General features: G+C 41.4%; 1 protein-coding gene across 11 annotated transcripts in view; it reads right to left on the bottom strand.

Annotated features, from left to right (window-relative positions):
* Nucleotides 1-25132, bottom strand: part of CASK (calcium/calmodulin dependent serine protein kinase) — a 187803-nt gene that overhangs the window by 71844 nt on the left and 90827 nt on the right. For all 11 annotated transcript variants that reach the window (XM_081951512.1, XM_081951509.1, XM_081951514.1 and 8 more), the window contains exons 8-10: nucleotides 19929-20051; nucleotides 16346-16429; nucleotides 11655-11754 (exon numbers count right to left, since the gene is read on the bottom strand). In XM_081951512.1, coding sequence (XP_081807638.1) covers nucleotides 11655-11754; nucleotides 16346-16429; nucleotides 19929-20051 — 307 coding nt within the window. The remainder of the gene's footprint in view (nucleotides 1-11654; nucleotides 11755-16345; nucleotides 16430-19928; nucleotides 20052-25132) is intronic.

Below are 25132 nucleotides of genomic sequence, written 5' to 3'. Positions count from 1 at the left end.
GGACTCCAGGACTTTAGAGACATCCCAGGTAGGGAATCTGTGAATTGTCGGTGGCTTGATGTTCGTGGGCCCCCTCAAGAAAGCAGAGTCAGAGGTTCATGGGAGAGAGGCTGAGCCGCAGTCAGTGAGAGGACTGATGAGAAGGCTGCAACCTGGTGGCGGAGAGTATTCGGAGAAAGTCCCAGGTCCAGTCCCCGTTGTAGGTATTGGAGAATTTGGGGAACAGATGCCTCGAGAGGAACAACACCCTTTGATTGACACCAGAGAGAGAATTGAGTCCAAGTGGCGTCATAAATGAGGTTAGTGGAAGGGCGCCTGGAAGATTGAATAGTTTGGGTTACCTCCACTGAGAGGTTCGCAGTTCTTAGAGCTTCCCGCTCAACCTCCAAGTGGTGAGGCGCAGCCACGGAAGGTCTGGATGTTGGCACGCCCCTTGCAGGAGTAGTGAGGGGAATTGGGGCAGCTGCCACGGAGGAGCCACTGAGAGATTCATGAGGTCGGCAAACCAGGGTCTGTGGGGCCATCGAGGAGCGATTAAGATTAGTTCTGCCCTTTCCACCATCATCTTTCGGATTACCCTCTGAAGGAGTGGGGCAGGTGGAAAGGCATACAGAAGGTCTGGAGGCCAGTCGGACCTTAAGGCATCCACTCCCTCTGCCCCCAGGGACGCAAAGCGGGTGAAGTACCTTGGCAACTGAGAGTTGTCCTGAGAAGCAAAGAGGTCGAGGACTGGGAGGCCGAACCTGACCGTCAGCTGCTGGAATACGCGTTGATGTAAGCTCCACTCTGCCGGATCTATGTGAGTGCGGCTGAGTATATCTGCCTGTACGTTGTGGATCCCCGATATGTGTTTGGACCGGAGAGACAACAGGTGGACTTCCGCCCAAGATATTAATTGGTAAGACAGAGTCATCAGATGCCAGGATTTTGTCCCCCCCCCTGCTGGTTTATGTGTGTTTTTGTGGTGGTATTGTCCGTAAGGACGAGCACGTGTGCATTGGCCACGAGAGATTCGAACCGAAGCAGGGCAAGGAACACAGCCTTGAGCTCCAACCAGTTGATACTGTTCTTCTGGTCGGAGTGAGACTAGAGTCCTTGGGCTGTCTGAGATAGGATGTGAGCTCCCCAATCCTGTAGACTTGCGTCTGTCATTAGCGTGATGTATGGGGGTTCGCGAAACAGGGAGCCCAGTGTCACTGAGGGGGAGAGCCACCAGCGAAGAGATTGCCTTACCTCCGAGGTCAGGAGAATTCTGTGAGAGGAGCAACTGCAGTTTGCCTTTTGGTACGGGAGAAGGAGCCATTGAAGCTGGCGACTGTGGAATCTGGCCCACGGCACGATGTGGAATGCAGACACCATCTTGCCCAGGAGTTGAGATAGTTGGATGAGCGGAACCGCCTGCTGATCGCGGATGGATGAGACCAGGCGTGAATGCTCACCTGTCTCTCTGGGGACAAAAATACCTGTTCCAAAGAAGTGTCTATCACTGCCCCGAGATGCGTGAGACAGGTCGTGGGCTGCAGATGACTCTTCTTCAAGTTGACCAGAAAGCTATGGTCTGCTAAGGTCTGGAGGGTGATCTGGACATCCCGGAGAGCCTGATGTGAGGACGTAGATAGTAACAAAATATCATCAAGATAATAGAGAATTCTAACCGGAATTGATCTGAGATGGGCCACCAGAGCAGCTAAGATTTTAGTAAAGACCGTCGGGGCCGATGATAAGCCAAATGGAAGAGCTCGGTATTGGAAGTGATTCCCATTATAAGAAAACCGAAGGAATTTTCTGTGATCTGGAAGAATGGGGATATGGAGGTATGCCTCAATAAGATCAATAGAGGAGAGAAGATCATTGAGCCGAATACTCTCCAGAATGGACAACAGAGAATGCATTTTAAATCTCCTATAAACTATAAATTTGTTTAGAAATTTGAGGTCGAGAATAGCTCTCCAACCCCCAGAAGACTTAGGCACTATGAATAGACGGGAATAAAACCCCCGGCCTTGCTGTTCGAGGGGAACCTTCTCGATGGCCTGAATTTGGAGGAGATGGCTGATAGCTAGTTCAACCAGGTGTCTTTTGGAGATGTCCCTGGAGACTGGACAAGGTATGAAAGTATGCGGGGGATTGGAAAGAAATTTCCAGGGCCAAGCCAAAAGGGCCGGTACGCCTGATCCAAGAGTTGCTGGTGATGTCATCCCAGCGATCCACGAAGGCAGACAGGCAGCCCCAATCGGGAGGTCGTCCAGACCTTCCCTTCTGCTTTCGGAAAATGCGGTTTGATCCGCCCTTGAAGGGTTTTCTATAGGAGAATCTCTGGGAGTTCCGGTTGCACCTGTCCTGGAACTGCTGACCTTGTCTCGGGGGAGCCTGGCGCTGAGGAAGGGGTCGGCAAATCCCCCATCTGTCCTGCAAAAGGACAACCTGCGAAAGAATGGAGAAGGTTTAGGATCAGACTTGCGGTTTGCGGCAGGAAGCACTTTGCGCTTGTCTTTGGACTCCACCAAGAGTGGCTCCAGAGGAGGACTGAAGAGCAGACCAGGTGAGAAGGGTGCCGACGCCAAGCACCACTTCGCTCTGGCCTCTGCCTGCCACTGCTTCAGCCAAAGAAGATGTCTCGTGGCGATGGAAGAAGCCATGGATCTGGAAGAGAAACGTGCCGCATCCAAAGAAGCATCAGCTGCATATTCCATTGCCGTTTTAAGTTTGTTCATGTCCTGGTGGGCGTGGGAGTCCCCAGGAGGGATCCTGTCCTGCATTTGCTTCAGCCATCGAAGGGCAGCCCTATTGAAAAAGGACGCAAAAGAGGCAGCCAAGCGGCAGACTAGTGACCCTTTACCAGCGACTGCTCAAAGCGTTTATCCTCAGGGCAGAGGGCGTCCTCAGGAGCATTGGTGGCCGCGTTAGGAGATGACAAGGACACCACTGGAAGATCAATGGAAGGAACCTCCAAAAGTTTAGAAAGCTCTGGGTTGACATTATACAACTGTTTGTCCAGAGTAGAGGGGAGGGTTTTGAATCAACTCTAGAAATAGTTTCGGAGAGGGAACAATGTCCTTTTCGATTGGAGGAGATGAGAATAGAGGATCGGTGGTGTCAGATTTGTCTGCCTCCGAGGAGGTGGATGGTTTAGAAGCTGGAATACCAGAGACCTTCTTGGCTTTAAATAAGAGAGAACGAAACATTGCAGGTTTGAACAGGCCCAACAAGGCAGAAGGGCAGGAGTCTAGTCCTCATCCTCTGACAGGTCAGAATCACGAGTGGCCTGTTCCTCAGTATCCACAGCAGAAGGCTGAGAGGTGCCTGCAGAATAAACCCCTTGGGCTTAGGTAGAACGCCCCCTCTTGGACGTGTTAGAGATGGCACTATGAGATGTGGCAGAAGCAGGGGCCCGGTGTTGCAGGCCTGCAGCAATGCCCCGTTCAATGGCAGCTGCTATGATGTCAGCCATATCATCGGGGTTGATGGTGACAGCCCTTGGAGCAGGTGAACCCACATCAATGTCTGGGGTAACGCTGCCATCCCCTTCAGAATCAGATTCCCCCTGGAAACCGATCCCATCCTCTGGGTTCAAAGGAGAAGCGGTGGGGGAGACATCCCCATCAGTATCAGTGGAGAGATCCTCAATGGGGCTAAAATTTGAAGGACCATGAGCTCTAGGAGTTGGATTAGGAATAGAGCAATGATTGGTCTTGGCAGTGACCTTTCAAGGAACAGGATCACAGGCCTTGTCAGGAGTTGCAATGGGAATAGAGGCCTCTTGAAGCTCCTGAAGGGGGGTAGACCTAGGGGTCTTAGCTGGCATTGGAGCAGAATGTTTAGAATGGGGCCTCTTTTTGCTTCTAGGTTCCATTGGGACTGGAGCAGAAGGGGCCATTGGACTGGGGGAGTCTTCCCCCTGAGGAACCGAAGCCTCGTTGGTCACCATTACTCAGTTACTTGTGGAGGAAGGCCTTCCCGCCCAAACAAAATGGCCACCGTTGATTTTCGTGCCCAAATTAACTGCCATCCATGGTAGACAGGGCCCTGAGGAATGCCTGAGATGGCGAGCCGACAAAGCAGCTTATTGCCTAGTAAATGGCAGCCTGCCCAGCGTTGAAATTGCTGAAATTTGAAGCCGGAGATCTGAGTTGCGGCGGCAAGGGAAGCGGCTGCTGGCTGGGTGTTCCTCGTGGCCAGCGCGGTGAAGGGAGGCCTCCTGAGCAGCGCGGGTGGAGCGCTGGACTCTCTGGCGGTGCGGCTTAGTGAACGGCACTTCAAAGGCAGTTTTCCCTGGGCGGCGCAGCAGCAGCGATCGGTACAATAAGGCCTGAGGATGAGCCTCGTAGGCTAGCCGAAAGGGCCGTGAGCTGCTGAGGCAGCAAAGCCTGAGGTGAACAAGCCTTGTAAAGGCTGTTGTGTTCGAATCAGCTCAGAGGAACCTGATAGAAATTAATTTGAGGGGGGAAAGCCAAATTGGAGAGAAGTTTTAGTAGAGAAATAGGAATTTTAGCAAGGAGAGATAGGGAGACACAGCTAATCAAAGGATCGACTGAGTCTATTTCTGGGGAAGAGCCTCGTGGGCGTGTCTTTAATACTTGTAGACCCAGTCCTATTGGATCCTGACGGAGTCATATCCCATGCCTGGATGATGTCTCCACCTACTGGGAGAATTTGCTTCAATTGGGCTATGAGGGGAAAAAATGCAAGAGCGTAAAAATATCCTCAAAAGTCTGCCTACTATATCTTCCTACAAGATTTGCACTGAGACTGTTACAGAATAAAACTTTCTGCTGTTCCAAATATTCTCCAAACACCAGTGTAAGGATGGCTACAATTAAAGTCACAGAAGACAAAAAACAGCGAAAAATTACTTTCATTTTTCTTTTGTACTAGTACAAAGAATATTAAAAGAGCAAGATAATTGTCTTTATTTCTCATGTGTTACAACAAATGACCAAGTTATTTTCTTTGGTAGTGGATTTGTCAATATTAATAATATAATGCAACTTTTAATAAGCAGAAACTTTGTATAAAAAGTATATTTGTGTTTGTTTATACCAAGTCTTTATTATGCCTACATAGTTAATTACATCTGTCTTCAGATTTTCAAAGATGTTAAAATATGGTTGGGGATTTGCTCAACTCTAGAGTGACTTCAGACTGATTTGGACATTTAAAATATGACATTGACATTGAGTCTTTATTGATTAGACCTTGGGCAATCAATGAAGTGCAAAGTTCCAGAAACAAATAATTACTAAAATTTGATAAAAGCAATTTAAAATATGATTTAAAATGGAATTGGAATAAAATATAGTCTAAAACGAAATTGGAATAGAATACAATAATTAAAGATATAGATCAAATATATTATTATATTTTGGTGTAACCTCTGCAATCTACCCCAATCAGTCTCACATATGCAGATTTCGACCAAACCATTTTGTTTAAGTACTGTGCTGTACTGTACTAAATGTTATTTTCAAGTTCTGGCCACACATAAAGTAAATTCTTTTGATATGGGGATCCCAAAGGGTTATTCGTTTGGTATATAGACCAAGGTATCTGTCTCTCACCCCCCTTACACAAGCAACAATCAAATAGGATGTAAGATCTTCTACCTCTGGCGCTCCGCAAATGCAGAGGTGCTCATCGTAGGGTATAGAATGGAATCTCCCATATCTGACCATTGTGTCAAGCTGTTAGAATCTTGTTCATGTAAATATCTCCCTAAGATGTTTTGGCAGTTGTAACTTCAAATAGCTGTCTACTTGAAAAGTATGTTTGTATTTACTCAGCCATTTCAAGTTACCCACCTTACTAAGGATAGCTACACTATATTGCCAAAAGTATTCACTCACAACTCCTTCTGATTATGTGGATGGGTGAGCAAATACTTTTGGCAATATAGTGTATATCATTTTGTGCTTCTATATCCTTAATTCTTTGGGCAGCTCGTTTTTTAAAATTGTTCTCCTGTTATGCAAAAGACAGGAAGCTTCTTACAAAATTTGTTAGTTTGGTGATCCGGAAGATTTTGTGATTGTAATTTTATTTGCTCTAGTAGACATAACTTGGGAAGTCTATCAATTTCCATTTCATTGACTTTGCACCAGTCAATGAATATGCTCTAATTTTGGATAGTGCATGAATTGTATGAATTCCCAGTACAGCTCTAACTGCTTGCAGCAGATGTTCTTGGATCTACACCCAAAATACATCTCATGTGCTGGGACTGCATTTGTTCTAGGATTGTGGTTAAATATAGACCACCCAAGCCTTTGCTCCATATATGAGCACAGGGGTAATCTTAGCTTTATAAACCTTAATTAAGGGGGCTAGGGAACCTGGGTAACTATGGTTCTTTAGTTTAAGCAGTAAATTCAAACGGGCTTTTGCTCTAAATGTACTCTGCCGATAATGGCAAGCCCAAGATCCAGTCTTGGAAAAAGTTACGCCTAAATATACAAAGGTGTTGGTTGACCTGTTCAATTGGTTCACCATCTAATTGCTACCTATGTCTCTGATGGTGTTTTCCAAACACCATTATTTTTTATTTAGATTTACTGATGATTAGGGAGTTATCCTGGCAATAAGAGCTGAATCTTCTTAATAGCCTACATAATCCTACTAGTGAATATGATAATAAAATCTTATCATCAGCACAAAGCAAGCTGTTACAGTAAGTATTTAGGATTGTCGGTTTGTGTACCATGGGATCCTTCATTAACCCTGGCACATCATTGACAAATAAACTAAATAATAATGGGGTCAGGATACACCCTTGCCTTACTCCTTTATTTGTGTGAATCCTGTTAGTCAGAGCCCCATTAACCCCATACTGCACCCTCAAACAGGTACTTGTGTAAAGGGCTTTAATCAAAGCCAGGAGTCTAGTTTCTATTTTAAGAGATGTCAATTTACTCCAGAGTACTTCTCTGTTTACCATATCAAATGCTGCTGTAAGGTCTATGAAAGCAGCAAACAGGGATCTCCTCTTATATGCATATTTAGCAATTAAATGGTTCAAGATAAAGCAGTTATCAATAGTAGATAAGCTTTATTTAAAACCTGCTTGTTCTTCTGTGAGGATATTGTTTTCCTCTACCCAGATTTAAATTCTGTTCAAAAGGTACCTAGCATATATTTTTGCTGCAATGTCAATCAGGCTAATGGACCTATAATTACTAGGATCCTTTTTATTCTCTTTTTGATATATGGGAACAACTACTGCCATCTTTCACCCATTTGGTATATGGCAGGTGTTATTTATGTGTGTAAAAAGACTTACCAATACTGGATCCCACCAATTGGGAAATTTCTTGAATAATTCTGCTGGTAAAAATACCCACCTGAGGCTATATTATTCTTTAAGCTTTTAATGATGGATTGTATCTCCTTTTTCGAGACTAGTGGCCAATGGGGGGTGGGATTCTAGGGTTTACTAGATTACTGTTTAAAGACAGTTTCTCTACAGGTTCCGTGGAAGCAAACAAACACTGATAATAATTCTCCCAGTCCTCAGCAGAGATTGGTATATCAAATGCAAATCTCCATTCTTTCAGGACACCTGCTACAGAGTGCCAAAATATTACTGAGTTATGACTTTTGGCAGCCAACTCGAGTTCTGACCAGACTGAAATTTTTTTTCTTTAATGTTATAATTTTTTTTATATTCCCTTCTTGTGTGTAACATCTCAGCTTATATATGAGAAGTAGGATTCCTTTGTGCAAGCCTCATGGCTGCCTTCAATTTCTTTTTCAGTCACTGGCATTCAGGATCAAACCAACTCGGGCTCTTTTTGTAGCAGGTTTCGTTGTTAAGTGTTTCTTTAGAATATTACTGAAGCCTCCGGGGGGGACGGGCTCTTTTCGCCCTCCCCAGGCTCCTATAAAGCCTCTGGAGCCTGGGGAAGGCGAAAAATAGCTTTTAAAAAGGTGAACTCAGCTGGCCAGCATGGGCAGCGCCTTGCGTGCCCTGACAAATGGCTCCGCGTGCCACTTGTGGCACCCGTGCCATAGGTTCGCCATCACTGGACTAGGAGCAGGCCAGCAGCATTACTTTTGCAGTCTCTCGAGAGCCACTGAGAATGGTTATCAAAAACTCACCTGGGACTCCCTGCTTCTGGCCAAGCTCATACAAAGAGGGACCCAACCTAGCGTTCAAATCTCCTGCTAATACCACTATGGATTGAGGGTACAATACAGATATATCATCTAGGACAGTGATGGTTAACCTTTTTGTTGTTGGGTGCAAAAATGCAAGGGCGCTTGCCGGCACCCATAATGCAAAGTGCCCCCCCTTGTGCATGCACGCACAAGCCCCCCCCCCAAGCGCTGCACTACTTGCTCCCAGCTGAGCTTGGTATTTCCTCTGGGGGGCCGGAGGCGGCCGTTTTTGCCCTCCTCAGGCTTTAGCAAAAGCCTCTGGAGGCTGGGGACAAAACAGGCCCAACGGGTCAAACAGAAGTTCTGTGGACTATTGGGCCTGTTCTTTGCCCCCCCCCCAAGCCTCTGGAGGCTTTCCTAAAGCCGGGAAGGATGAAAATAGCTTCCTCCGGCCCTCCAAGGCCAAAAATCAGCTGGCCGGTGTGCACATACACACTAGAGCTGCCGGCTTGCATGCCAGCAGATATGGCTCCGTGTGCCACCTGTGGCACCCATGCCATATTTACCATCAAGGACCTAGGACAACTTCTAAGCCCATCCAGTATTCAGAGTTATAATACTAGGATGTGTTTGGAGGGATATACACATTTACCAGTATTAACTCGAACTTTTCATATTCAAATTTGACAGCTAGGAAGTACGAATACTTATCTTCGTTATATAGTTTCTCCCCCTGCCATTGCAACTCTTGCTTTATAAGAATGCATAGCCCCCCAGAGTGTCTCCCTTTGTTTTTTGTTTTTTTTGGGCTGCGGAGGCCCATCCCTGAAAGCCTGGCAGTTGTACTGATTCGTCCACTTCAGTTAACCAGGTTTCTTATAAGGCTATTACGTCAAATCTAAGGAGAAAGCTCATTAGTCCTCTATCAACCATCCCTTTCCAGCCAGCTACGTTCCAGGTCATCATCTGTATGGGGTTCCCAGAGGCAAGGTAGTCTGGCTTGCTTGGTTGGCTAGCTGGTAAAAATTCTGGATGTCAACTTGACTTTGGAGCCAGGTCGATATCATCTATGCTTCCCATATTAACACAATTGTTGTGAGGTTCGATATTTCTCCTCATGGGTTGCAGAACTTGTTGATGCTCCTCTATATCTTAATTGCCAGTGTGCTTCTGCCCTTGCTCCAAGAATGAGATTTTTTCAAATGGGCAGGTACTCCAGCTTAGATCTATAAATGTAGATTTATGTCCATTTTTGGAGGGGTGTAGCTGAGGATTCATCTTGTGAGAAGATGTTGTGGGAACTTCTAAGTCAAATGAGGATAGTAGCTGGATTATATCCTTAGTGTTTGTTGGCTTAGGGGGTACTGTGTGATGAAGCCCTTTGTCTTTCAGCTGTTTCTCAAGAGTCTGGTCAGTCAGTGCAGTTACCCCGTCAGCCTGTGTGACACTACCTTTTTTTACTATTGAGCTAAAGGCAGATTGATGGCTAAATATATTGTCACAAGGTTGAGCGATTAGTGGAGCCAAATTAAATAGAGGTTTTTCTGTAGACTGAGTTGTTGTCAGAGACTCTTTTAGATCATCCAATCTTTGAATAATATTACTAGTTCAGATTCAGGCAGTGCACTGAATAGGTCAATCTGCATTTCTTCTGGCACATTCTTAGCAGTTTCCGCAGCCGTGGGTAACACAGTTTGTATATCACTCCTTTGCCTTCTCAGGGTCAATTCAGCTGCAGCAGCCTCAGGCTTAGCAGCGTGAGGGCTGTTGGAGCCTGGATTTAAAGCAATAGTTCCCTCTTGGTGATACTGTTTCAGGAGTGGGCACACTTTGTCTGAGCAGAAGACCCATATTGGAAATATTGAAAAGTTGCTCAGAAAGGGCTTCATTCTAAAGAGCATAGAGGGAATTGTGGGCTTGAACGATAGGAGAATTTTCATACATTGCCTTCTCGCTGGCAGCCACTCCCCGTGTAGTAGATCTATCAATGTGAATTCACAGTGGAGCAGCTGGCTCAGGGACAGCCTAACAGCTTCCCTATTACTCCAACGCCCTCTATTCACTCTGTTGTCGTATATGTGCAAGGTAACCTGGTTAGTCTGCAGACTGTAGTTATACTGTTCATCTCTTAGGCCTTTGCCTGACTGTTTTCTTTTTGAGTGTTCACATTTTTGGAAAGAAGACAAGGCCCTTCTCTAGTTTCATTTTCTGAATTAGCCATCCCATATCTATCCGTGGTTGAACTCCCAAGTCTTTTGGCAGTATTTGGGTGGCTCCTAACAAACTTTGCAAAAGATTCTTTCAGGCAGTCAACCTTATTTATGACAGTTGATAAAAGTTCATAGATTGCGTTTACAGTTTGAGCTGTAAGCAAACATTGTCTAGAGAGGAAACCTGTCACATTTCCCTCCTTTAAATTTATTACATCTCCTTCCTGGGCAAGGAAGACTGCTGCTGAGTTCCAAGGAGGGGAACCATTCTCTGAGAGGGAGGAGGACAGTCTACATTCTGTTTGCTTTCAAGTTCAGTTTGTAAGTCCCATTCCAATGAGTCACATAAATTAAATTTATCTGATAAGGTGACTGCAGATGAGTTACTTACTGGAACAGACTGCCTGTTTGCAGTATACTCTTCCATTTTCTGCTGCTTCAATGGCTTGGATGAACTATCTGCTGCTGAGTGCTGTTTCTTTCTCCTTTTTCCCATTCTTAAAAATCCTGGCTTGTAGTATTGTTAAAATATATCTAAAACAAATGGTAGCCACACTATATGTGTTTTTATGAAAGCCCGGTATAGATTAAAAATAGATTAGAAATGAGTTAAAAATATAAAAATAAATAAATACATACATACATACATACATACATACATACAAAAACCCAATTTACAATTTACCGTGTTTTCCCCAAAATATGATAGGGTCCTATTTTCTTTTGATCCTTGAAATAAGCACTTGGCCTTATTTTTGGGGAGGTCTTATTATTTTTGAGATGCAGGAGGCGGCGAGCGTGATCACCTCATGGCTGCTGCTGTGTTGCAATATTTTCAGGGAGGGCTTATTTTTTGGGGAGGGTTTATTTGAGCACATGCGCTCAAAAGCCCGATTGGGCTTATTATCCGTGGAGGTCTTATTTTTGGGAAAACCGGGTACTTTTGGAAGAACTCTTTTTACAGCTGTTGCTGCCTGTCCTCCATCTTAGCTGCTCCCAGACTTAAGATAATGATACATCAGTAAAAACATTTACCAAATTAGAACTGTAGCATTCTAACAGCACTATTTAAACACTCAAATACCATAATTTAAAGCATGAATTAGAACTGAACTTGAATAATTTAGTTGTAAAAATAGAGGAAGGCCTTAGTTTATGTGCTATCCCGGTATCTTCTGGATAGGTTTTTATATAAATTGGACCACCATTTGTATAGTGTGCCTATCTACCATTTTTTTGCATGGTCTATGGGAAAAATTATGTAAAGCCAAATTTATCTTAATGAGGTCTTACCTGGTTCTGGAAGCATCTGTAAAACTATGTAATAGCTAAATATACTTTTGATAAAAGTACCTGAGGAAGTTGGGTCTTCCGAGAAATCTGGCAGTTCTTCAGGTGGATCACCATAGAAGGAATTGAATTTGTGGCTTGATACAGCTGCCAGTACTGCCCCCTAGATAAATAAAAACTTGTTACTAATTGCACATCAGTGTTATTTCAACAAATTTTATGAATCACTTTAGATTAATATTCACCATTGAAAATTAATCAAAAGAATCTTAAGTGTTTGCAAGTATAACTGGTTATTTGCAATAGTGTGGAAGTTTTCAACTGGACATACATTTCTGAAAAAAAATTAGAACTGTACAATATAGCTACTGTTCATCTGTATTTATTTATTTATTTTCAATATTTCTAGACCGCCCCCTCTCCCCGAAGGGACTTGGGGCGGTGTACAGGTGTGTCATTAAAACGAATACAAAAGACGAATATCCCATACCCTTAAAAACGAATTAAACCTCATACAACCGTACAAAAAGTAAAAATTAAAAATTAAATTAAAAAACAACTAAAAGTATACCCCTAGAAAATTTTTAAAAATGCAGGCTTGAGGGACTAAAATTGGGAATTAGGAATTAGGCCAGGCTGGCTAGATTGAACAGGTGTGTAAAGAGACTTAGTGCCATACATGCCTCCAGGATAGTAAAAAAGCTTCTTTTCTTTGGTCTTTTATAAAAGCATTATGGATTAGCATACATAAACTAAGACTATACACTAACTGTTCACTGGAAGGCATATCTGCTTTGTCCTTGAAACTGATAGAGATATATACTCAAATAGTGAAAGATTTGAACACTTCTGTTCTTTGCTGGACATATCTTTTAGTTGAGAATGAAACATTCACAATTGTTTTTCTTGTGTAGTTAGTAACATCATTTTTCTGAAGGCAGAAGATGGCAAACAGAATTCACTGTCCTAGACTTAATTCTTCTTAATAAACATAACAAATTACAAGAAGTATAACATTGGAAGGAGTTTTTAGAGCATTAATTCCAATACTATGCTCATTGCATGAATACAAATTGTCTAGCCTTGCCTGAATATATCTATTGAAAGTGAGTTTCTCTTTGGGCAATTGGTTCCACTAGGAAGTTTTTCTAACACTGCAATCTGCCTCCTGCAATTTAAAGAAATTGTTTTATATTTTCATTCTGGAATGATTCATAACAGGTACTGATTGTCTTCTGTGTGACATCCTCTCCAGTATATGGACACTTCACAGGATTGCTCCTAGCTTATTAATCATCTTTGCAGCTTTTTTTCTGAACCTGTTTACATTTTTCGGAATCATTCTTAAAAATATCATGCCCAGAACTAGATACAATATATTATTTGTAATATGATCAAACTAAAATTGCGGGATCATTATTTCCCATAATCTGGAAATTTTATTTATGTTGACACAGTCTAAAATATCATCTGCCCTTTTTACCATACAGATGATCAGACTGCAGTTAATTATTATTCTAAAATCTTTTTCACAAGTACTATTACCAAGTATACTGTATGAATACATCCTATTCATTTGCTAGTTCCATTATTTCATTCCATTTCTCTAACCTAATTGTTTAGATTTTATTCCTATTTTCAACATTCTAATAAGATTTTATTACATATTTGCAGATGACAATGTATCATCTATTAATTTGGTAACACATTTTCCTTATTTCTTCATCCATGTCAGTTATAAAAATATTGAAAAGTGGAAACTAAACAACAAATGTAAAGTTTAAAGCATGGTTACCAAGCCTCCATACTCAAATATCTATCTGCTGAATTATGCCGAAAACTAAAAAAAGAAATCTCTAATTAAAAACCATAACAAAGAATGTGACATATAATAATGAAATCGGACAAAAATGTTCTCCAAATTTTTGTTAATATACTAGAAAATAACAAAGAAGTTTTATTGAGATATGCAAAGCAATTCTTGAAATGAAAGGGACAGGTATTAGTTTTCTTTAAAATATTTCTGCAAAAGAATTGTCTTATTTATGTGATGGCCTGGGCAGAACTGGGGGGGGGGGGGAATCCTCCCACTCTCCCTCTTCTTATTATTCTGTCCCTCTACGTTTTCCTTTCTTTCTTCCCCTTTCCTTCTTTTTCCTTCCTTGCTCTCTTCCCCTCTTTCCTTCTTTTTCTTTCCTCTTTCCCTTTCTCCTTTCCTGTCCCTTCTTGGATGCTCAAATGCGAAAGGGGAAACATTTCTCGATGCTTCCTTGCCTTGTGATCAAATGCCACTTTTGCTAGTAGTTTATGGCCACTTAAAAACTGAGAACAAACCAGGCTCAGTTTATCCCATGCTTGCATTTAGTGGGGGTGTCCAGACAACAATACAGCAAAACTATCAAAATGGTGGCTGTGATAGTTGATCAGAGCTCCTCTGTTTTGTTTTGTTTTAATGTGCAACAGATTTAGCGTTTAGGAACAGAGATAAGTTAGTTGATTTTCTATGTATACATAATCCTTAAAAGGGCTCTCCTGTAGGGACCCTAATTCAGGCTGGAAATATAGTAAAGGAAAATATTTTCCCCTACTCTATTTTGTCCTGTTTTCTCACTGGAAATGGCTCTTTGCAACATACAAGGAGGGGATACTTTCCTAAGAGCTCACAATTCAAGAATATCAATGTACACGCGTTCGCTAATCTAATGCACCTTTCGTTAAGTGGACATGAGGTATCTCAGGGAAGGAAAGGCCGGGGGGATAGTGATTGAACAGGCCCTCAAGGCTTCTCTGACTCACTAGATATCTCATGCTCCCCCCCCCCCCCCGCCACGTCACATTCACTTACTTTGCAAAGATCTGTCACCTCTCTGCCACTGAGGGAGGGGAGAGAAGAGTTGGCTTGGAAATGCTTTTGGTGCTGAAAATGGATGCTCCTAGGTGCCATTTCGCACGGGTTAAGGCACCCATCCTCTTTTGAAGAGAATCAGGGACTCAGAAACTTTCATTCTTGGCATGAAAAGTGTTTGCGGTGCCTATTGCCTGCTCTCCCTGCAAACTCCTTTCTGCCACCGCTCTGGCAGGGATGGTCCCTGCCCACTAAAATCCCCTGTAGATGGAGTTCCTACAACAACCCACCCAATGCCCGGAGCTGGGAGGATCGCTGTGGAATTGGAAGGGTGCAGGAACCAACGCCGTCCATGGCCTAGATGTACTGCTCGCTCTGTGCGCCGTCCTTACTGTTTTAGGGCAGGAACAAAGCCTTCAACTGAATTAAGAGGCACTGCAGGCCAGGCCCCTCACACCTACGTCCAGCCCGCTGGAGTTAATCGTGCCAGGGGAGGAATGAAACCCTACTGTCCCGTGGACCCTGCCTGCATGCAAATGGGGCGCTTGGAAATGGAGCTATGTTTGAGGGCAATCCTGTTGTTGCACCTCTGCTTTCTTCAGCTCGGATGCAGCCGGGACACCCAAGCTGCTGGTGGCAGGAACAACCTGAGCAGCCATGATCTCCTCTCAGCAGCCAGCCAGCCCCATCTGACCTACTTTCTGCTTAGCTGGCCAGCTGGCGCAAAGCCTCACAGCTTTTCTCCTCCTGCTTGTCTTTCCTGCTCAAGTGGCGGCAGGCTCTGCAGGACAATGGGATCTCTCATTTCTCCTCTGATGTGGTGAGCTCCGGCAGGCTGGAGGTAGATGTGAGGGGCCTGGCCCTGCAGTGTCCCCTTGCTCAGTTGAAGGCTTTATTCCTACCCTCAAACAGTAAGGTTGGTGTATGCAAGTGAGCAGCACACCCAGTCAATGGACAGAGTTGGTTCCTGCACCCAGCCGATTCAGATTCCATGGCGGCCTTACTGTTTGAAGGCAGGAACAAAACCTTCAACTGAGCGAGGAGGAACTGGGTGTCTGCATAGGAAGCAGCAAGCACGGATGACATCCTGGGTGCTCGAGAGGTAGTCCACGCACCCAGGGGGTGGGACGGAGGTGGTCCCTTGCTGGCTCCAGGGTGGCTCCGCGGATCTAAGGCTGACCACTTTCCGGCCCAGATGGCTGCCACCGGGTTGTAGATCAGCAACCAGTTGGCTTGGGCTGGGCTGAGGCATCACTGCACGGTCCTTTCTGTTTCCAGGGTGGCTCCGTGGGCCAGATCTAACCACATTGCAGACTAGATAATGGCCCACGGGCCTTGACACCCCTGATACAATGACCCCAAATTTGATATTTATAAAGAACTAAGAATACTTTCAAAGGAGAATCTCCACAGAGAATGGGATATATGAATATAGTTCTATATTAAAGGAGAGATGTTTATGTAAAAAATCCATGACTTCTGAGACCACAAAACAATTTACTGAAATGTATACATCAGTCACAAATATCTCTGCCAACTTTTGATTTCAAAAAATATATCACATATTTCACATATTTCAATTAAATAATAGGACTGTGCAATGAATGTTCATATTTGATTTGGAAGCAGTATTGAGGAATACATGGGAACATAAACGCAGCATCTTAGACTCATTAAATCAATTGGGTCCATTTCCAGGAGTGCATATGATTTTACTGTGATCGCGGAAACAGATGTAGCTTCTTCAATAAACAGCAGAGAGTTCCTATGTTCATATTCTTGAATATACTGAAGTATCTGTTCCAAATTGAATCCTAAATTGAATCCTAACACAGCGAGTCAATTTGCATTATTGCTACAAACCTGTTAGTATCATAAATTTAACATTGGTGCACTATTTTTCTTTTACCTTCAATTTTCTTCTTGCATTGAATTTTCTCAGCTGTTCCACAGTTTCTGGAAGATGAATCTTGTATGCATAGCGATCACGCTCCTATAAACAGTCATATATTTTTATTATATTTATTTATTATATTATATATTTTATTATATCATTATATTGAGTATTTTCCAAACATGAGACTAAAGCACTTTTTAAAAATAAAATTCCAAATAAATTAAAAAAAACAGTCTCCATTATTTATACATTATCTAACCACTCTTGATTTCAGAGCACATAAAAAGCTATTTGCAAAGAGGATGGTATGAGATAGAGCACTTGTCCTTCTGATTAGATATTGCTCTGCTTAGCGAATAGAACTTGAGAATATATATTTATGGGTATCAAAGATTAGTAGCAGCCAGCTATCATCTTATGAGTTAATTTTGCCCAGTGGGATTATCAGCACAGGTTTCCCTAGTTTTACACTAGGATTTTATTCTCCTAAACATTTTATAAAGTGAATTCATATAAACAAATATGGTGAAAGAAGAAGGCTGTAGGGTATAGTGTCCAAACATTTTTTCTATCTTTTAATATATCAATTTGGACCAACATAGTCAATTTGCACTTAAATGCTGGATTTCTAATGCATATGGTTATCATAGCATACAAGATATGGAATGCATCATGGCACTATGAATTTTATTAATGTTGTTATGTTCTGCCTAGTACATTTGCCAAAGGCCAGAGATCTTTCCCCAGCTTTGTTGCAACATAATTATGTCCAACTTAGTTTCAGTGTTAAATTTCTTCCCTTTTCATTTTGAATACTAGGACTGTACAAGATGTTAATGGCTGTTTTGATCCCATAGTAACAGTAGCAGTTATAGTAGGTACAGAAGAAAGTGGGAGACAAGGTACATAACTAAAATGATAGCAGTAAATGATGGGAAATGCATAAACGTTTTGGTGGGAAAATGTTCAAATGGTTTTGGTGGAAAGAATCTGAATCTATTTCCAGACCTTTGGTGCAAATTGACTATGTTGGCCCAATTTGATATACTATACATATATAAATACATATGTATATTTATATGCATTTATAAAGAGAATTCTTGGATGTAGTAGATCAATTGCACAGTAGTGAATTTGTTTAAAGGAAATTCATGTAAATTTGTAATTAAAAAAATACCGCTGATCTAATAGCTAAATAGAACAAGTTCCTATAAATAAGGTAAATTCGTAAGGATGTTCTGGAGTATCTCTGATCATGGAAATGTAGGACTATTTACTACTGTTTAGATATTATGCCAACTGAATAAAGAATTGTCTGCTTTGCTTAATACATTTAGTAATAATATACCGTGTTTCCCCGAAAATACGACAGAGTCTTAAATTTTTTGACCCACGAAATATGGCCTTGGACTTATTAAAGGGGAGGGCTTATTATTTTTGGGTTGCCGGGCGGCTGTCCCTTGCGATTGGGTTCCCGAAGAGCCGGGCACAGCCTCAGGGTTGAATGGCTGTGTTGCGCTGTCACAGCAGCAACACAGCAGCCATGAGGTGACCAAGCTCGCGAGCAGCCGCTCGGCAACCCCCCTTTCCAGCTAGGTACAACACCACTGACCGACCTAACAGTACCCGGAAGGCACCAAGCAACTTGAGCGCCTGTTCACCTCCCTCCGCCTCCCGTGGCTCGGTGCCTTCGATCTTCAGCCCACAACCATAGAGCGTACTCCCAGAGCGACATCCGTGCTTTGAAAAAAACCCAGGCGGTGGGGGGCGCCAGCAGCGGAGGTGCCCTTCGCGCGAGCAGAAAAGCCATTGCGCAACCCCCCTCTCCAGCCAGCCAGAGCCCCATTCACTCACCTAGAGGCATTCCAAAGGCACCGAGCTGCGGGAGGCGGAGAGCGGCGAACAGGCGCTCGCGTTGCTTGGTGCCTTCCGGGTACTGCTAGGTCGATCAGCGGCGCTGTACCTGGCTGGAAAGGGGAGTTGCCGGGTGGCTGCTCGTGAGCTTGGTCACCTCATGGCTGCTGTGTTGCTGCTGTGACAGCGCAACACAGCCATTCGACCCTGTGGCTGTGCCCGGCTCTTCGGCAGCCTGCTCGCAAGAGAGCAGCTGCCCAGCAACCCCCCTCATCAGCTGGGCAGAGCACCGCTCGCCAACCTAGCGGTACCCCGAAAGCATCAAGCAATGTGAGCTCCTTTGCCCCCACCTCGTTCCCACGGCTTGGCGCCTTCGGGATACCACTAGGTTGGCAAGCGGTGGTCTGCCTGGCCAGAGGGGGGGTCATTGTCCAGGAGGCTTATTTTCAGGGGTGGGCTTATATTTTTGCCCATGCGAAAAATGTGGCAAGGCTTTAGTTTCAGGACAGGTTGTATTTTCGGGGAAACATAGTAGAAAACAAACTAAGTAACAAATTTTTTTATAGATCTTTATGCTCTGAATCTTTATTTCATTACCGTATTTTTCAGAGTATAAGACACACCAAGATTTTGAAGAGGCAAATTAAAAAAAGTTTTTGCACTCTGCAGACCTCCCAAAAATATTTTTTGCAAAAACGGGCCTGTTCCCCCCCCCAAAAAAAGTGGGGGAATGAATAGCCTTTAGGAGGCTTGTAGAGTGCTCCTGGGATCTGGGTTAAAGTGAGCAAAATTTGCTCATTTCTGCCCTCCCCAGCCCCCAGGAGCACTCTGAAAGCCTCCTAAAGGCTATGCACGACCATTTTGGTGAAGGGGGCGGGGTTTCAGAAGGCAAAAAATGCTGTATTCAGTGTATGACACACCCAGATTTTCAGCCTTTTTTTGAGGGAAAAAGGTGCATCTTATGCTCAAAAAAATACGGTACTTTGTCTTTGAATTTTATATTGCTGAGTTCTAACATGTAGTTATTTTAACGATATCTTGGCTGAATGTTTTCCTAATATTTAATTCTATTAGTTTTCATTATTCTATTTTTGAATTGAGCTTTTAATGTATTTTAGAAAGGTTTAATCTGCATATTTTAAATTAATAGAAACTATGAATCTAAATGAATTAAAGCAAATATTGCATTTTAGATGTAAAATAGCTTAATAGTGTGGAAAAGCAGTTATCCTAATATTTTTTGCAAAAAATACTTTACTCTTATTTTTTTTAAAAAGAAATAAACAAGAATAAAAAAATCAATTATGTATGTATCAATGTATATTTAAGTAAAAAGAAAGTACAATTATCAATAGGGCTACCTATTTCTATACAATCTTCCCGATAGTTACAGTCCTCTCAGGATCACCTTTGTAGGCTTTTGCCAGAAATATAATATCAACAGCAAATGCCACTTTTTGTGGCATATTCCATCTGGTGTCTTAGTACAATTTAGGAGGGTCTTAAAATGTACTTTTTAACTCAAATTTTAACACTTTAAACATTTTAGTTTTAATGTCATTTTAAAATTTTAAGTGAATTTAGAATTGTATTTATGTATTCTTAAAAGTTACCCAGAACAATGGATACTTATAGAATAAGTAGAATAAATTATTGCATAAATTATCAATGCATCTATAAGAATGTAATTCATGTTAGTAAATAAACAAATTGGATCTTTTAAGATTTTTGTTCTCCATACCTTCAGCCAAGGATGATTAAGTGCCTCATAAACAGTTATTCGCTCAGCTGGGTCAAGCATAAGCATGCGCCGAACTAGATCTTTGGCACTTTCAGATATATGGCTCCACTGTCTGGGATTCATCTAAATAAAAAAAAGGAATTTAAAACTAGGCACAATGGTGAGATTTTTGCACAAGTTTTATTGTAGGCAAATTATTTTCACAATGTTTAATAAGCAAAGAAAAACTACACCAGGTATTTCATGTTTAAACTTTTTGTAGCAACAATAGTTTGAAGTTAAAATCCCAGAAGTTAAATAAGTGTCATTTAAAATAATAATTTACTTGTAGATCAAATGACACATATTTTAAACAGAACAAGAAATCACTGCAATATCTGATTAGAACATTAATCAAGATGTAATAAAATAGTGTCATTCCTTGATATACCAGGTTTGTGAGCACAACAATTTCCTGATTTCCACCAAAGATAATATGATAATTCATATTACTGAATCATTTACTAAGCTAATACATTTTAAGTGAAATTAAATACAGAAGGTTAGCAAATAATTAATTGACAAAATTTGCTGGTTTTGCAAAAATGGTTTACAATTTTTTTACAGAAAGTAAAATATGCAAACATATGTAATACAATACAATAGCAGAGTTGGAAGGGACCTTGGAGGTCTTCTAGTCCAATCCCCTGCCTAGGCAGGAAACCCTATACCATTTCAGACAAATGGCTATCCAACATCTTCTTAAAGACGTCCAGTGTTGGGGCATTCACAACTTCTGGAGGCAAGCTGTTCCACTGATTAATTGTTGTAACTATCAGGAAATTTCTCCTCAGTTCTAAGTTGCTTCTTTCCTTGATTAGTTTCCATCCATTGCTTCTTGTTCTACACTCAGATGTCCTGAAGAATAGTTTGACTCCCTCTTCTTTGTGGCAACCCCTGAGATATTGGAACACTGCTATCATGTCTCCCCTAGTCCTTCTTTCTATTAAACTAGACATACCCAGTTCCTGCAACCGTTCTTCATATGTTTTAGTCTCCAGTCCCCTAATCATCTTTGCTGCTCTTCTCTGCACTCTTTCTAGGTTCTACATCATCATATAGATGATGTAGAACCTATAGAAATCAGATACAGAAGATTTGAGTCAACAAGGCTCAACTGAGGCAATGGAAAGACAAATGCTAAAGATGTTGCTCAAATATGGTAGCCTTACAATTATATATGGCCAAGTGGATGACTTCCTACAACATAGTGTGAAGACTACCGAAAGTTCTTGGTCCTAAATGGAACAAAATATCTGTTGAAGTAACTGACTCTGAGAATTATGAGAATTAAATGTTTCTGGAGGTCACTGTGGGAAGAAAGATGTCTAACAATCTCAACCTGAGAATTTACTAGAATATTTATATAAAGTCTAAACAAAAAATAGTAAATTTAAAACTAGATTTAATGTTAAACCAAAGTCAAAATGAATATGGAGATGAAAAGTCAGAATTTTTGGCTTATTTGATATTGTTTGGGGATTTAAAGCAGTCACCTTCTCCCATTCCCATCCTCTCAAATCTCTCCCCAAAGGGCTGAAGTTGCCCTGCAAATTGTGACTTTGGGATATAGCAACAAAAAGTTACATTGATTAAATTTAGCAGCATGATCTTGGGGGTGCTGGGACTTGTATATTGGTTGTGAGACACTGGTGATCATTGCAGTCCTATGCTATACATAAAATATTGGTATAAATTGAAAAAAATGTTTTTCATTGCCAAGTACAATCTGGAAAGTTTATTAAAAGCTTCAAAATTTGCATTTAGGGAATGGAATATCCTTTTTTCCTTCAAACTTTTTACTTGTTTTATTTATGTAACATCTAAAAGTTCAATTTCAATCAAACAATGTATTGTCTGGGTACAATTATTTTTAATTGTCTTTAAACATTTTTGCCAAACCTGTTGGTGAAAAATGCCATCTATAAAACATTTTAAACAGATTTTGTTTATGCAGTTGACATAGTTAATTTAACATTTCTTTCCCACAATTTCTGCCATTTATCCAGTTGTATTGCATATCCAATTTTTTAGCCCAAGCTATAATTGTCTCCTTTACTTGCTCGCTTTCCAATTTGATGCTTAGTAAATAGATATATATTTTCTTTATTAATTTTACATCTGTTCCAGTTAATATCTGGTCCAATTCTGTTAATTTTTTATTAAAACCATACATTTTAGCATCTTTCGCATATCGAGATTGTATCTGCACTTGTGGCCACCATGCTATATCCATCCCTTTACTACTCAGTTCTTGCTTAGTTTTTAATTCCCCTTTTTCATTCAAAATATCTTTATATCTTATATTTTTTTCCATATTGATACATTAGGATATATCAATGCTTCCATTGTGGAAAGCCAGACTGGTATTTTCAAATAATGTTCTTTAATTTTTTCCCATACTGATAGTTGTGCATTTCTAATATGTCTTTGAAAATAGCTATGTATCTTATTTTCCCAGACCATAAGAAAGCATGGCAACCTAATTGAAGATCATGTCCCTCTAAAGTTAATAGTCTTTTATGCCTCAAATTAATCCATTCTTTCACCAATGTAAATAACGAGGCCTGATAATACAAGTTCCAATCTGGCAACCTGAAGCCCCCTCTTTTTTTGGAATCTTGCAACATTTTCAGGCTTATTCTTGCTTTTTTCCCTAGCCAAATGTATCTTAATATGCAATTCTTCAAAATATTCCCCCCCCCCCCCAGCTTTATTGGAATTGTTTGAAATAAGTATAATAGTGTTGGTAAAATATTCATTTTTATAGTAGCTATTCTTCCTGTCAATCACAATTGCAGCTTTTTTTATTTCTCCAAATCTGATTTGATTTATTGCATCAGTTTCATATAATTATCCTCTGTAATCATTGCACATTTTGCTGTTTGTTGTATCCCTAAGTACTTTACTTTCTTAACTATCTGTATGTCAATTTTTTCCATTAGATCTGTTTTCTGTGTATCTGTAAATTTTTAACTAGCATTTTTATCTTTTCTTTATTTTCAGTCCTGCGACTTCACCATATTCTTCTATTTTTTAAATTAACTTAAGTTCAGTTTCTTGTGGATCTTCTAATGTAAAAACCAAATCGTCCACAAACGCCTGTAACTTATATTACTTTTAAAAAAATTCCATACCTTTTATTTCTTCGTTTTGTCTAATATTTCTAGTTAGCACTCTCAGGGTCAGTATAAATAGTAAAGGGGATAGTGGACATCCTGTCATGCTTTTTTTAATATCAAAATTCTCTGCCATGTCTCCATTTACCATCACCTTACCTGATTGTTTGTTACATATTGCTTTGATAGTAATAAATGTCTCCCCCAAATCCATGAATTTTATTTGCAATAACATAAATTGCCAATTAACATTATCAAATGCTTTCTGTGCGTCTAGAACAGGGGTCCTCAAACATTTTTAACAGGGGGCCAATTTACGGTCCCTCAGACTGTTGGGGTGTTGGACCGGCTGGTTGGGCCTGGTTATGTGGTCATATGACTGGGTGAGTGTGACTAGGTCATGTGACTAGGTGGGCGTGGCCAATTTAACATTCCATTGATTAATGCACACAAATTAAACTTTAATTTGTTTTGCTCCTGGAGGTGTTTTATTTGCTTTTGTTTGCATGTTGCTCTTTTGGTTGCCTTTGCTTTTTACTAGATCGTTTTTGCAGTTGTTAAGGAGTCTAGTGGTCTACTTCAGGAAACTCAGTTTTGCAGCAATTCTTTTGATCCCCAAGGAGCTTGAGAAATCTCTCTCTTTCTGTCTCTCTTTCCCTCTCTTTCTGTCTATCTCTCCTTATCTCCTGGAGGCCAGGGAGATGAAAAATGGGCCATTTTCACCAGGTTTTTTTTTGCCTCCTGAGGCGTCTGTGCACTCTTTTTTTCACCCCCCACCTCCAGAAACATCCTTTAGGCCGAAAACAGGCAAAAATGCCCCAGTTTTTGGGGAAAATGGTCCATTTTTTACTTCCTGGGGTGTCTGTGTGCCCTGTTTTTCATCCCCCACCACCAGAAGCATTCTGCAGCCAAAAACAGGCAAAGATGGCTTGTTTTCTGGCCAAAAATGGGCCATTTCCCCATTTTTGGCCTCCTGGGGCAACTATGCGGCCCATTTTTCACCACCCCCCAACCTCCAAAAGCATTCTGCAGGCCAAAATTGTTGGCTTTACCTTTCAGTAGTAGCCCGGGGGTAAGTCCTGCACTTGGCAGAAGGGTGGGTGGGGCAATGTGGGCAGGGAAGCCTTGTGGTCCTGAGTGGGCTGGATTAATGGTTTTGGCGGGCTGCATGCCGCCTATGGGCCATAGTTGGAGGACCTAGAAAGATCAACACCATTTGTTTTCCCTTTTTCCTATTATGAAGCAAAATACTGGTCATAGAATAGCTCTGCTTTGTCTATTGTGTCCAATCAGTCATTTTTCCATCCAGGTCATCAGTATTCCCTCGGGTATCAGCAATCTGAAGTTTACTTCATGCTTAATTGGTTGTCTTGTCAAAAATTGGTATTGTTTCCTTGTGTCTCTTACTCTTCTGGGTATCTGTTTCAGGACTACTATTTCTCTCCTTTTTATATTTCAATGGGTCATCTCTTTCTATTTGCAGTATTTCTGCTCTTATTGCCTTCTTTGATAATCTCACATGCACCTCTCTGGGAAATTTATTCCTTCTTGAATAGCTTGGGTATTCTAAATATTTCATCCATCCCCAGCAAACATTTCCTGTTTGCTCACCTCCAACACATCTGCCAACAACTCTGCCATCTTTTCAGCAAGACCTTCCCCCTTTTCCTGCTCAATATTCTGAAATCTCAAAAAATATTCTGCTTTGTCCAACTCCAGCATGATTATGGATTGCTCAAAATCCTTGTCTACTTAGGTAAGTCTATAGTCGATCTCTTCCACCTTCTTATCTGTTTATTCTGTTTTCTCTTCTACTTTATGAATCCGCTGTTCATTTTTAGTAATTATTTGTTAAATGTTATCCATTTTATCCTCCATCTTTTGCATTCTTTCTGTCATGTCATCATGATTCTTGGATATGTTTCTTATAATAATTGGAACATTGATTTCATTTCCATCTGGAAAGTATTCATTTTTTCTTGCTGCAGAATACTGTCTAATGAGTGTTGACTCGCTGGGCTTGATGCTGCTGCTGATGTTGCTGAT

This window comes from Natrix helvetica (assembly GCF_964273705.1).
Source record: "Natrix helvetica genome assembly, chromosome: 4".
NCBI classification, from domain to species: Eukaryota; Metazoa; Chordata; class Lepidosauria; order Squamata; family Natricidae; genus Natrix; species Natrix helvetica.
This window is presented reverse-complemented; position numbering and strand designations above follow the sequence as displayed.